This window comes from Lactuca sativa, chromosome 3, assembly GCF_002870075.4.
Source record: "Lactuca sativa cultivar Salinas chromosome 3, Lsat_Salinas_v11, whole genome shotgun sequence".
Taxonomy (NCBI): Eukaryota; Viridiplantae; Streptophyta; class Magnoliopsida; order Asterales; family Asteraceae; genus Lactuca; species Lactuca sativa.
The window spans coordinates 62,802,279-62,814,624 of record NC_056625.2 but is presented as its reverse complement, the minus strand read 5'-3'; the positions used below and the strand labels follow the sequence as shown (position 1 = coordinate 62,814,624).

General features: G+C 37.1%; 1 protein-coding gene across 1 annotated transcript in view; it reads right to left on the bottom strand.

Moving 5' to 3' along the window:
- Nucleotides 1–11,147: 11,147 nt before the first annotated feature.
- The window catches only part of LOC122197110 (photosystem II CP47 reaction center protein-like), a 2,308-nt gene continuing 1,109 nt past the window's right edge, over nucleotides 11,148–12,346 (bottom strand). Inside the window, exon 2 of the mRNA XM_042900582.2 lies at nucleotides 11,148–12,346. This exon is cut by the window's right edge and continues 80 nt beyond it. Coding sequence (XP_042756516.2) covers nucleotides 11,291–12,346 — 1,056 coding nt within the window. The 3' untranslated portion in view covers nucleotides 11,148–11,290.

Below are 12,346 nucleotides of genomic sequence, written 5' to 3'. Positions count from 1 at the left end.
ACTCAGCGAGTTCAAGGCAATCTTCTTAGATCAAGGACAGACTCGGCGAGTTGTTCATACAACTCGGCGAGTCGCAGCATAAGTGTTCTTCGGATGAAGACGAACTCGGCGAGTTGTTCATACAACTCGACGAGTAGGATGAAGCACTTGATCCTCAGTTTAGAAGAAGAACTCGTCGAGTCAACGCCTAACTCGACGAGTAGGGACGGGATTCAGGACAATCGAGTGGATAGGGACTCGGCAAGTTGGGGAGCCAACTCGGCGAGTCGGGTCAACTGAAAGTTGACTATGACTTTGACTTATGACATGATCAGGGGTAAAATGGTCATTTTACCCAAAGGACAGTTAGCAGTGATTGATTGAGTATGTTATGGGAATTACAGCCAGAGGATTTCCGGAGCAGCAGCATCAGCAGTAGACAGTCAGTTCCCAATCAGATCAGTAACTACTTTGAGGTGAGTTACCTTCCAATAGCGGTGGGTCTACGGCCACAATGCCGGACCACCAGTAGGAGTCGTATGTTAGATGATTGTCTTTGTGATGTCATCTAGGTTTGCTACTACCTGATATGTTATATGATAGCATGACATGTTTTATGTGATAGAAGTAGAGATCGGTTGTTAGGACCGAAGGGTAGTACAGACACCCCAGAAATGTCAGACAGTATGTGATGATATGTTTGCATGCTGGCTTGTATGTTATATGTGATAGAGGTAGTAGGAGGGGACTAGTCCCCGAGGATCGGTTGTCAGGACCGACGGGTAGTCAGCACCCCAGAATAGCTTGACATAGGTAGTCAGCACCCCAGAATGGCTTGACACGGGTGAGACGGCACCCCAGAATGGCCGCACGGGTAGTCGGCGCCCCAGAATGGTCGTACCGGGTAGTCAGGCACCCCAGAATAGCCTGACAGTATATGTGTTATGTGTTTGCTTGGTATGTGGTACGATGGGGGAACTCACTAAGCTTTGTGCTTACGTTTTTCAGTTGTTGTTTCAGGTACCTCTTCAGCCAAGGGGAAGGAGCAGGCGCGGTAGCGGCTCATCACACACACTCCTTGATTCCGCATTTATGAATTTGCCCTGGGATTGATACTCTGATATTTTGGTTGTTTAACTGTTATGGATTTCAAATTCGGTTTTCGATGTGAAATGGTTTAATTAAGCAATGTTTTAATTATTAATGTTTTCTAAAGTAATGTTTTAAAAACGAAATTTTTGGACATGAAAATTGGGTCGTTACAAATAACCCTTCCGGGGGTAAAATGACCATTCTACCCATAAACCAACTTGGTCCATATCTAAGGCCCAAGACTAAGGTCCAACACTATGTAAGCTTCCCAAGCTCACTAATGGCCCAATTTGCTAAATTGGGCCCAATCCTTCTATTGGAACTTACTCTAAGCCCAACTATTTCCTTGGCCCATATTAACGGACTACTGATGGCCCACTAAGGCCCAAGAACCCAAAGCATGGCCCAAACCAAGGCCCAATAACACATGGCCCATACAGACAGATTACGCGGGGTGTACATCTGCGTACGCTAAGCGTACAGGCACAATGGTGAGTGCGCTGGGCGTACCTGCACGTACGCTCATCGTAATCCTCCTTTTAAGTCCTTTTTCCATTAAGTGTTTATTCCTCCACTCCAGAGGCTACAAACTCAGATCCAGGTCCTTTTTCACATCTTAATCCATAAAGTCATTGACTTGATAACTTTACTTGGTTCAAACCAACCCAAACTCCAAAAATGATATTCTACTTCCATATGAGAGCTAGATCTCATGCATGAACACAAATGGACCATCAGATGACAACTTTACTACTCATGGGACACTTTTAGCTCTGAGGGTGGCAATTCCAAGCTCAAGGACGAAGTTTTACCATAAAGGCCCAATATTTAGACCTAAAAAGGTCCAAAGTTCCATATACCTAGATCTAAGCTTCTATGAGGAAAGTTGGAAGCTTTTTACCTTCAGAGTGTCTCAAATGATGATGTTATCCCAAATCTATAAGCTCCAGCCACCCAAACCCTTCCTTGTCGACTTCTTCTTTCTTCTTCCAAGCTCTTCTTTGCCAAACTAAGCTCCACAAGGTCAAACACCCACAACAATGGAGGAAGGACGATTATCTAGGGTTTCTCTGGGGTTGAGGGACAGATAAGGAGGCTAGGGTTTGGATCATTATGTTCCTTATATAGTGGCATGCCCTACAATTTGGGTTTTGAGACTCTGAGCGTACGCTGGGCGTACACCTCTCCGCATCCACAACCAATCCTCCTTATATGCTGGGCGTACCCAGCCAAACACGTGCATGCATCCCTTGCATGCATGGGACTTACCTGCCAAATATTTCCTTTTAGGACCATTTATGTCGATAACTTCAAAGTACTATAACTCCTTCATTCTAAGTCCGTTTCCGACGAACTTCATATCCACGGAAAGGTGGCGAGAAGCCCTACGCTTCTAGAAACACCTCCCGACCCAAAACCTTCTCGCCTATAACTCAAAGCCCACAAAATACCGAAATGCCCTTAACCTCGGGCTCTGAAATCCATAAACAAATACTTTCAGAACAGGGCGTTACAAAGGTAGATTTGTTAAACCTAATCATATGTGATTTTTTGTTATATGTATACTAGTTCTTGGGGTAATTGCTTTGGTATTCAATGTTGTATTTTCCATTAGAGAAACCTAGATCTGAAGCAATTAGGGTTGCATGTACACCATAGGAATGATGATATGCTCGTAACCCAACAAAATCATTCTTTCCTTTCCATTTGTTGAAATATTTCAACCAATTGCATATTCATTTCATACGCCCAGGTGTTCTCAAAAGTCTTTTGGATATCCGAGGACATAGAAACAATCATGATGCACAACACCTTATTTGAGTCATCAACGTGTTTGGCGTGGGCAAATTTTCTTCATCATTAGATGACTCATCGATTTCGGGAATAGGGTCATCGAGCACATATTCAAGATTGTCATACCTCAATGTAATCCTAACGTTTCACATCCAATCAAGATAGTTAACCCTGCTAGCGAGCTTCTCTCTTTGAAGAACAAAGATAAAGGAGAAGTTTGAATTGGTATGTAGAGGAGGTGGGAGAGGAAGTCTACTAATACCATACATCTAAAAAGAGAAAGTCAGTTTAGTTAGTTTATTTTAATCCTTAAATAACTACCTAATTTATTTTACGGCTAAGATCCATATTTTAGATTCCTTTTATAAAGACGGATACCGAAATCATATCGCAAATTTATTTTATGTAGGTAATACACTTTACCAGTTTTAATCTCTATGAAATTCATAGATCTTTTGAGATTCGTTGAAACTATTTAATGGCATGTTAATTTTGGATTTGCACATCCTCTATTTGTGCATGGGATATTGATGTCTCACAAATAAGATGGTGAACCAACCAAGCAAAACACACGTGACCCCTTGATCATGTCATGGTTCTCCAATTTACGTGTCAGTTACCACACACGCTCTTCCAACAAACCATAACCACACGTACCACACCATCTTCTTCTCACATCTCAAATTTATGTATCAGTTAATCACACAAAGTTCTATAAATAGATAATATTGAACAATGTGTGTTTATCAAGGGTTGGTAACTATTCATATTTTGTGACAACCCAAGTTGTTCCGTTACATTTCCCCGTTACCGTTAACGGAATATTCCAGTTTATAAAAGTTCTGTTAATTAGAGGTCGTCAATTTAATAAACATTCCATTTGTTTACATTTAATATGTCGTTAAGTCGTGATAAAAAGAAATAAAAACACATAACACACATTTCCATTTATTTGGAAAATGTTAAGTTTTATTATTACGACCACTAAATCGGGTGCGACCAAAAGCCCCGTCTAACGGCAATATTGGGTAGAATTCCACTGAGCTTCAACTCCCACCCATATATAAAGGGGAGTAAACTCCATTTGGAGACTTTTTACCCTCTCTCTCTATACTCTCTCTCTAGACTCGTTTTCGCCCCGAATCCGCAACCAAACGCTTCCAAATCATAAGTCTGCTTACCCTAGCTTATTCTAAACATTATGATTTGTGTTTATAGCCCAAAAATCGGACTTAGAAGCTATGGAAGAGGATTTTACGACCTAAGCTCCTCCTTAGGCCGTAAACACCTTAAATGAGGCCAAAATGACCCCAAAATGTCCCTAAAGGCTTGGAAATAAATTGGGGATTTAGCCTAGGAGTGTTTAAACATTAAATCACAAGGATTTAGGGTGTAAAATGGAGTTTACGGCCCAGGAATATGCCAAGGCCGTAAACACCCCTTAAACATGTCAAATGCCCCAAAAACACTCCTAAAACAACCTTGGACTTAATACATAAATTAGGGGCTTATCCTTTCGGGTTTAGACCATTTAAACACAAGGAATGGAAGGATGAAAAGGAGTTTATGACCCAGACATGTGTCAAGGCCGTAAACTCCCCAAACCAAGCCAAAATGTTGGTTTTTACCCCCCAAATGGCCTTAGACTATCATTATAAATTACTAGCAAGGTATTAGGGGCTTGAAACTTCAATAAACTCAAAGAATAAGAGCTTACAACCGTAAACTCCCTTATGAGTTGTCCTTGGGTCGTAATAAGACCTTAAACTCATTCATACTATGTAGTTTTGGACCTAGAATAATTCCATGAACAAGTTAGAGGCCTTAAAACACACTAGATCCCCTCACCATGAGTTTACGGCCGTAAACTCATGGTGAGATGTCCCTGGGCCATAAACTAAGCTTTGGGAGTTTACTCTCGGAGAGTAAACTCCATTCCTAAGCCATACACACCTTTAGACGCTACCCGGGACATCCAAACACTTAACCAAAGTGTTTTCCGCTCCTTTGAGTGTGTATATTTGTTTAATTAGTATTAAATATACTAATTGTATGTGAACATATGTTATCATATGTTAAATAGGTCATTGAGTGTGTTCGAGTCCTTACGTGACACCGAACGCCCAAACGACACCTTCGTCGGACCTACTTATACCAAGTGAGTTCATACCCCTGAATGAACCTTTTAATGTTTTTACATGTTTTATACAGGGGGGAATACAAGTTAAACATGCCGGTTATCATAACAATCACATGTGATTGATAACCCGCATGCACAAGATTTTACCACACTGTACACTGTTTAACCGAGTAGGACACTATAATGGGTTTCAATTGTTTCAAAACTCTTACTTATACTATTTTATCTAAATTCATTCTAAACTGGTTTATGAAAGATTTCAAAAGGTTTCAAACATGTTCTTACAAAAGAATACAAATTGTGATTTTTCCCCGAGTATAAAGGTTTTTCATCAAAGTTCCCTTTCACGACGTATGCTTTTACTTGTTAGTTACTGCTGCTTCGCTTATACTTATTTTATACTCCTACTTGGTAACGCTTTCACTTCTTGAAGCGCTTATACCTATTATTGTCTCTATTTCACTTATACATGTAGTCACTTATACCTGATAGACGCTCTTACTTCACTTATTGTCGTCTCTACTTCGTGATACGCTTATACTTGTTCGACACTCCTACTTCACTTGCGACCGCTCCTACTTCACTTGTTAGACACTCCTACTTCACAAGAATCACTTCTACTTGATACACACTAAGTCGTAGTTAGACGTATGTCTGTGCTTGTATAGGTACATATAAATAATGATTGAAAGACTTAAGAAGGCTCGTCCGCCCTGTTTCCTTTTCTTCGTTGAGATGTGGTCTGGTGGGATCGGATGGCCGTCCGAAGGTCGTTTGGTTCATTAGTTATATACTATGTATATGAGTATGAGCGTACAAGAATGCTCTAGTTAGTTCAGTTAAGAGTCTCTACCTCTAGTCTACACTTACATTAGAAACACACTACCCACTATTTGGAAGTCTCTACCCACTATTTAGGATGCATCTTCAGGACACGGCCTTCTCTGTCGTCTAGTTGGTAACCAGAATCTCCTGTAGGGAGAGCGGACATTGTGTGTATAGATCTATACGGGATTGACAACCCTGCACCCAGACTGCTAGCTACAGTCCCGGCCTACCAAGCCAACGGGTGACAAATGTCATATTTTAGACGCTTGTAGGGCGTCTGGTACTCTAGTCAGTATGGTTACGAGTATCCCGGGTTACCTTATAATTCATTGGCCTTAAGGTAACGGTATTTCACCGGCAATTTACACTGTATGCTGGTATTTCATTTTCAGAGTCACACTGTTTTAACCTTACAAGACGTATCTTTCATTTGATATTGTCTGGGGTCTGTTTTTCTCTGCTTTGACCTTACAAGACGTATCTTTCATTTGATACTGTCTGGGGTCTGTTTTCTCTGTTTTGACCTTACAAGACGTATCTTTCATTTGATACTGTATGGGGTCTGTTTTCTCTGTTTTGACCTTACAAGACGTATCTTTCATTTGATACTGTCTGGGGGTCTGTTTTTCACTTTTTTAGACCTTACCAGATGTACCTTTCATTTGGTACCTTCTGGGGTCTGAGTCTCTACTTGTTAGACTGAACCAGGCGTGTCGTTAGTTCGATACTCTCCTGGAGTCTATGATTCCTTTGCCTTAGTCAGCAGTCCTCACTGCTGAGGCATATGTTATTTCCCTATTGTCTCTGGCTTTCTTTAATAATCAAATTCAGTATTTTGATAATGATAGCAATTAAGGGAAAAACACTTTTTACCATATAATACTGACCAGTCTTGGTAGAAGGCTGCTTTTATTAAAGAAAATATAGGATTTTCTGGAAAGAACTCTAATGCACTGTAATCACTTAAACTATTACTTTATAAAGCTATTCGAATGAAATGTCACTAAATACTTATGAATTCACCGGCATTTGTAAAAATGCTGATACTCGCTTTTCAAATAACTTGTATTCTCAGGTCAGCAGTTAGACAGGTACACCCCCGGAGCTGTTGATGAAGATGGCTTAGTACCTTGCTGTACTTTATATATATTTGCTTGTATTACTTAATACTTTGTAATGTAACCATGTAAAACTATTACTATTAATGCAATGTTTTGTTATACTTTGATTACTATAATGCATGTGTTGTGATACTTGACATGACGTCATCCACCCCAGAACGTTTCCGCTGTTCCGGTTTTGGGGTGTGACATATTTGCTAACATAACTAAGATTGAAATTTTGTTTTAGTACTTTGTATGTTATACTTTTAATGAGATATAGTCCTATCAGACTAACGACAATCAACCACACAAAGAAGCGCGTGAGTGAAAAGGACACCCATTCAATGTTCATTTTATAGGTATGTTCATTTTATAGGTCGTTTCCTTATACCTCTCTCATAGCGTCGTCTCATGAGTGAGACATACTCTTGATCTGACTAACGATCTATTTAATATTTTAGTTTTACATATACTATATATAAACTATTATAATTATATGTAAGGTGTATTTTAAACAATTTAAAATTTCATGTTTTAAACACATTATATTTAATTAACTTTTAATCAATTAATTTTAAATCAATTATCTATAATTTTAAATTTCTTAGGCATATTTAATCTCCTAGTTTAACTATTCAAGTTTAACAAACTAAACCAATATTTAAACCTAGGGATAAATCCTAAAATTCAAATTATAGGCTAAAACCCAAAATACCCAAAATATGCTTAGAGCGCATCGTGTCAAGCGATTAACACATTTCTTTCGTTTTTCTCATTTTTTTAAGTAAGGCTCGTAACTAAAATCAAATGGCTCTGATACCACTAAAGGGTTATCTATGCATCTATACACGAATTTTAGGCGACATAAGCAATTAAAATAATCCTAAGTACACATGCATCGTAGGATCTAGGTTTATTAGTTATAACAACCTACTTTCAAAACTACTAAATAATACTATAAAGAGAGATAAGATTACTAACATTTAAGCAAAATCAGATTTGCTTCTTGACCACTTGTACATTTCGAGTTCCTTGATGTTCTTAGAAGATCTAGCATCCAAAGTAGTATGCCTTTAAAGAGTCACACCCAAAAGTTTAAACACTAGAAAACAAGGAGAGATTAGAGAAGACTTGCAAAGCTCGGATTCTCTGAGTGCAAGGGAGAGAATTAATGAAATTAATGAAGGCATACATGGTCTATTTATAGCTAAGCAAACTTGCAGAGAAAACAAATTTGAATTAATTAAATAATAAGATTTAATCCTAATTCAAATTTCTGCCTAATCAACAACTATGGACGAATTGTAGAAGGATTTTATCCCTTCTCAAAACCGTCCACCCTATTGGGGATTCTAAAATATTCTAGTTGTTCAACCATTTAACAATTAATATTCAGTACATATACATTTAAATAGTTTTCTAATTAATTCCAAATTAATTCAAAATTAATTCTAAATTAATTTCAATAAGTTTCTAATTAATTTATCAAGCTATAATAAACTAATAAACTATTTATCTCACTTTCTTAAATCATTTTCTAGCTATTGTAGTTTTTGTGTGAGTAACTTTAAAAGGACTTTGTTATTATCCCTAAAGTTATATCAATTAGTTATGACATTGGACACTTATTTACAACACCCATAACATGTTTGAACGTTAGGGTAACATAATCTCGTTAGCAACCAACCATTGCTTTTGCTCATTAGCTTGATGGCCGATGTACTTGCTTTAGTATAATTTGAGTTTAATCTTTTATTTAGCATTTTAAATGTTATTATAAGATATTAGTATAATTATATAAAATGTCCTTAAATGGTTTTTGGCTTGCCCAGAACTTTTTGTTCGTTAAATCCTTAATTTGGTAACAACATTTTGGTTTAATCATTTTGCCTGGTTTCTTGTTATAATCGATAACCATGTTGATTGTGATTGTGGACATGATAATTTTCAATTTGTCAACTTTGACAATATAAAAATAACTTAAAAAATAAAATAGTTTATAAGTTAACTATAGCGTGCAAAACATATTAAATATTATTGTAAACCAAAAGTTTTATATATTAAATTTGATTGGTCATACCGATTTATTTTACAAATTGTATAAACCTTAACAATAAAAGAAATGGTTAATTGCATAAAATTTACTAAGTTTATATAAAATTTCGATTTTTCATTGTGTTATTTTTTATAATTAAGACACTAAGTTTTCAAATAATAATATGTTTGATAGTTTATTTTCTAGTTTGTTTCAGTGTTGACCATTTGACCAGTCAACCAAGTTGGTAACTGAGGGGTTAGTATTTGATGACGTGACGTTAACATGAGATGATGACATGACATTTTTTTTGGTGACATAGCCTTTTAGGTGTTAAATTTGAATAAATAAATAAAATGTAACGACTTAATTGAAAAAGAAACACAATATCAAAACCAAACTTTTATGAAAACCTAGAGGGTGTTTGGCTAAGCTTATGAAAAATCATAAGTACTTTTCAGCTTATAGCTTATAGCTTATAAGTTGATAAGTCAGGGGCCTCTTACTTATTGATTTTGACTTATTACAGGTATAACACCGATATAAGTTATTTTTATCCAAACACCATTTTTAGCTTATACCAGTGTGGAACCGGTAATAAGTCAAAAAGCTCCATTTTTAAGCTTTGCTAAACACCCTCCCAGTGTCTTTTGTGAAATTTGTCCTTATTATAACATAATAATCAAGACTTCTTGGAGGGTTGGAAACCTTTTGTGGGCAAGCTTTTGGAGCATAACAAGATAATGAAATTAGTGTCTACACATGTAGTGTCATAATTTGTTTGCATTCCAATCTCTCACATCCTTGATGATAATATGGGATGCCCTAAAGTTAATGGACGAAATGAATTTAGTACATTATATTTCACGTGTCGATCAATTAAACTCTAAATAACTCAATGCATTGTGGATACCCTAAAATTAGTGGACGAAATGAAAGGTTGTATGGAAAAAGTGTTGTTTCAAGTTGCAGATTTTATAACAAGTCGAATATCAAGACAAGAAGTTCTAGTGGTCATCTGAGGCTGCAAAATATAGGCATTAGTTGCTATCATAAATCTGTAACAAATGAATGTTCAATGACTTTTTATTTGGAAAAGATTACATTACCAAACCCAGACAACTGATGGACAAAAAAACCAGAATAACTCGTTCACAACTGCAAGTGTCCTCGTGGAGAAACTCACTCCACCATTCTTATACAATGATGCAAATTTGAAATAAAACACCATCAACATCAAATATATCCACTTTAACAAATTAAACGTTGTAATAGCACCAACGCTGCCCATCTTTAACTTGAAGATCAAACCCTAGCAAAGAGGGACATGGAAACATAAAAGTAAGTGATGAGCTTATAAGTAATGATATAGTTCGTCTTCATGATTGGAGCAATCTGATTAAAGGATTGACAATTGCATCGGGAAACATATATGTAATAAAGTGGATAAAGTATTTACGTGTTTCATGGGAGATAAAAGGATCATGGACAATGGATTTGTCGAGGAAAATCCAAGTCTGAGTTTTCCGGTTATTGGACCCGTTTGGACCGGTAACAATTTAACACAAACATACATATATTGTCATCTAAATCCAACATGTTTAGCGATTAACATATATATCAAGTTTATCAACAAAAGTTAACAATCTTAAGTTCTCAACACAAACATACAAAAGTAATTACTGTAACACCAAAAATCATAGTTTAAACTTTAAATTAATCCTACTAACAAACATCATAATCTAATCTTCCATAGGCCTCCTAACTTTGATATCATGATATCCTCAAAAGCTGAAATATTTCAGCTTTGATATCCTAACTTTGATTGATTGTAACTCATTGAATATAATATCCAAAACAATGAAAGGTTTACTTGTAAGTTTTACTGGGTACGCCTTATATACCGCTTTTGGGCAACCTTCTCAACAACTAAGAGATCCATTCGAGGAACACGGGGACTAATTGAAGTAATGAGCCTCCCAATATTGGGAGGCTCATTATTTCAATTGTGATAATGAAAAATCATTTCATTTTTTTATTTTTTAGTTGGAACTTTTGGAGGTTCTCTAAAAAAGATAGCGAAAAAAATTATCCCTAGAGTCGAGACTAAGAGGAATGTATAAACCAATGCTTCCATAGATTCGATCGTGGTTTACAATTATAGCTTCCATACCTGTTTATTTTTTGTTTCTTTTTTGGGGGATCATATCCCGAATAAAGAAAGAGCAAGAGTAACAAAAAAATGACGATGCAAATCAAGATTGGTACCCTATATCAAAAAAATAAAATAGATTCGAAAGACACCAAAGAAATGTTATATCAACCTATTTGTCTTCTTGTAGTTGGATCTCCAAGTTTTTGGAATGCTCCAAATTCTACTTGAGCATCCAAATCTGGGTCAATACCAACAAAAACATCTCTAAACAAGGTTCGGGCACCATGCCAAATGTGTTCGAAGAAGAAGAGCAAAGCAAATGAAGCATGTCCAAAAGTAAACCAACCCCTCGGACTGCTACGAAAAACACCATCGGATTTCAAAGTAGCACGATCTAATTCAAAAATTTCCCCCAATTGAGCACGTCTAGCATATTTTTTCACAGTAACAGGATCACTATAACTGACTCCATTGAGTTCACCACCGTAGAACTCAACAGTTACACCTACTTGTTTGACACTATACTTAGATTTTGCCCTTCGAAAAGGAACATCGGCTCTAACAATCCCATCTCCGTCTACCAAAACGACCCGAAATGTTTCAAAAAAGGTAGGCATACGACGTACAAAAAGTTCACGCCCTTCTTTATCTCTAAAAATAGGATGTCCTAACCATCCAACCGTTATTCCATCCCCGTTATCCATTGAGCCCGCCCTGAATAATCCCCCTTTTGCCGGATTATTTCCGATGTAATCATAAAAGGCTAATTTTTCAGGAATTTTAGACCAAGCTTCTGATAAACTTTGATTTTCGGCTAACCCAGCACTAACTCTTCTATATATTTCTTGTTGGAAGTACCCTTGATCCCATTGATAACGAGTAGGCCCAAATAATTCGATGGGGGTAGTCGCTGAACCATACCACATATTTCCGACAACAACAAAAGTTGCAAAAAAGACAACAGCGATACTACTGGAAAGGACAGTTTCAATATTGCCCATACGCAATCCTTTGTATAGACGTTGGGGCGGGCAGACACTAAGATGGAATAGGCCTGCTAATATGCCCAAAGTCCCTGCCGCAATATGATGAGAGGCTATTCCTCCCGGAACAAAAGGATCAAAACCCTCCCCACCCCACGATGGATTTATAGCTTGTACTTTTCCTGCTAGTCCATAAGGATCGGACACCCATATGCCAGGACCATACAAACCTGTTAC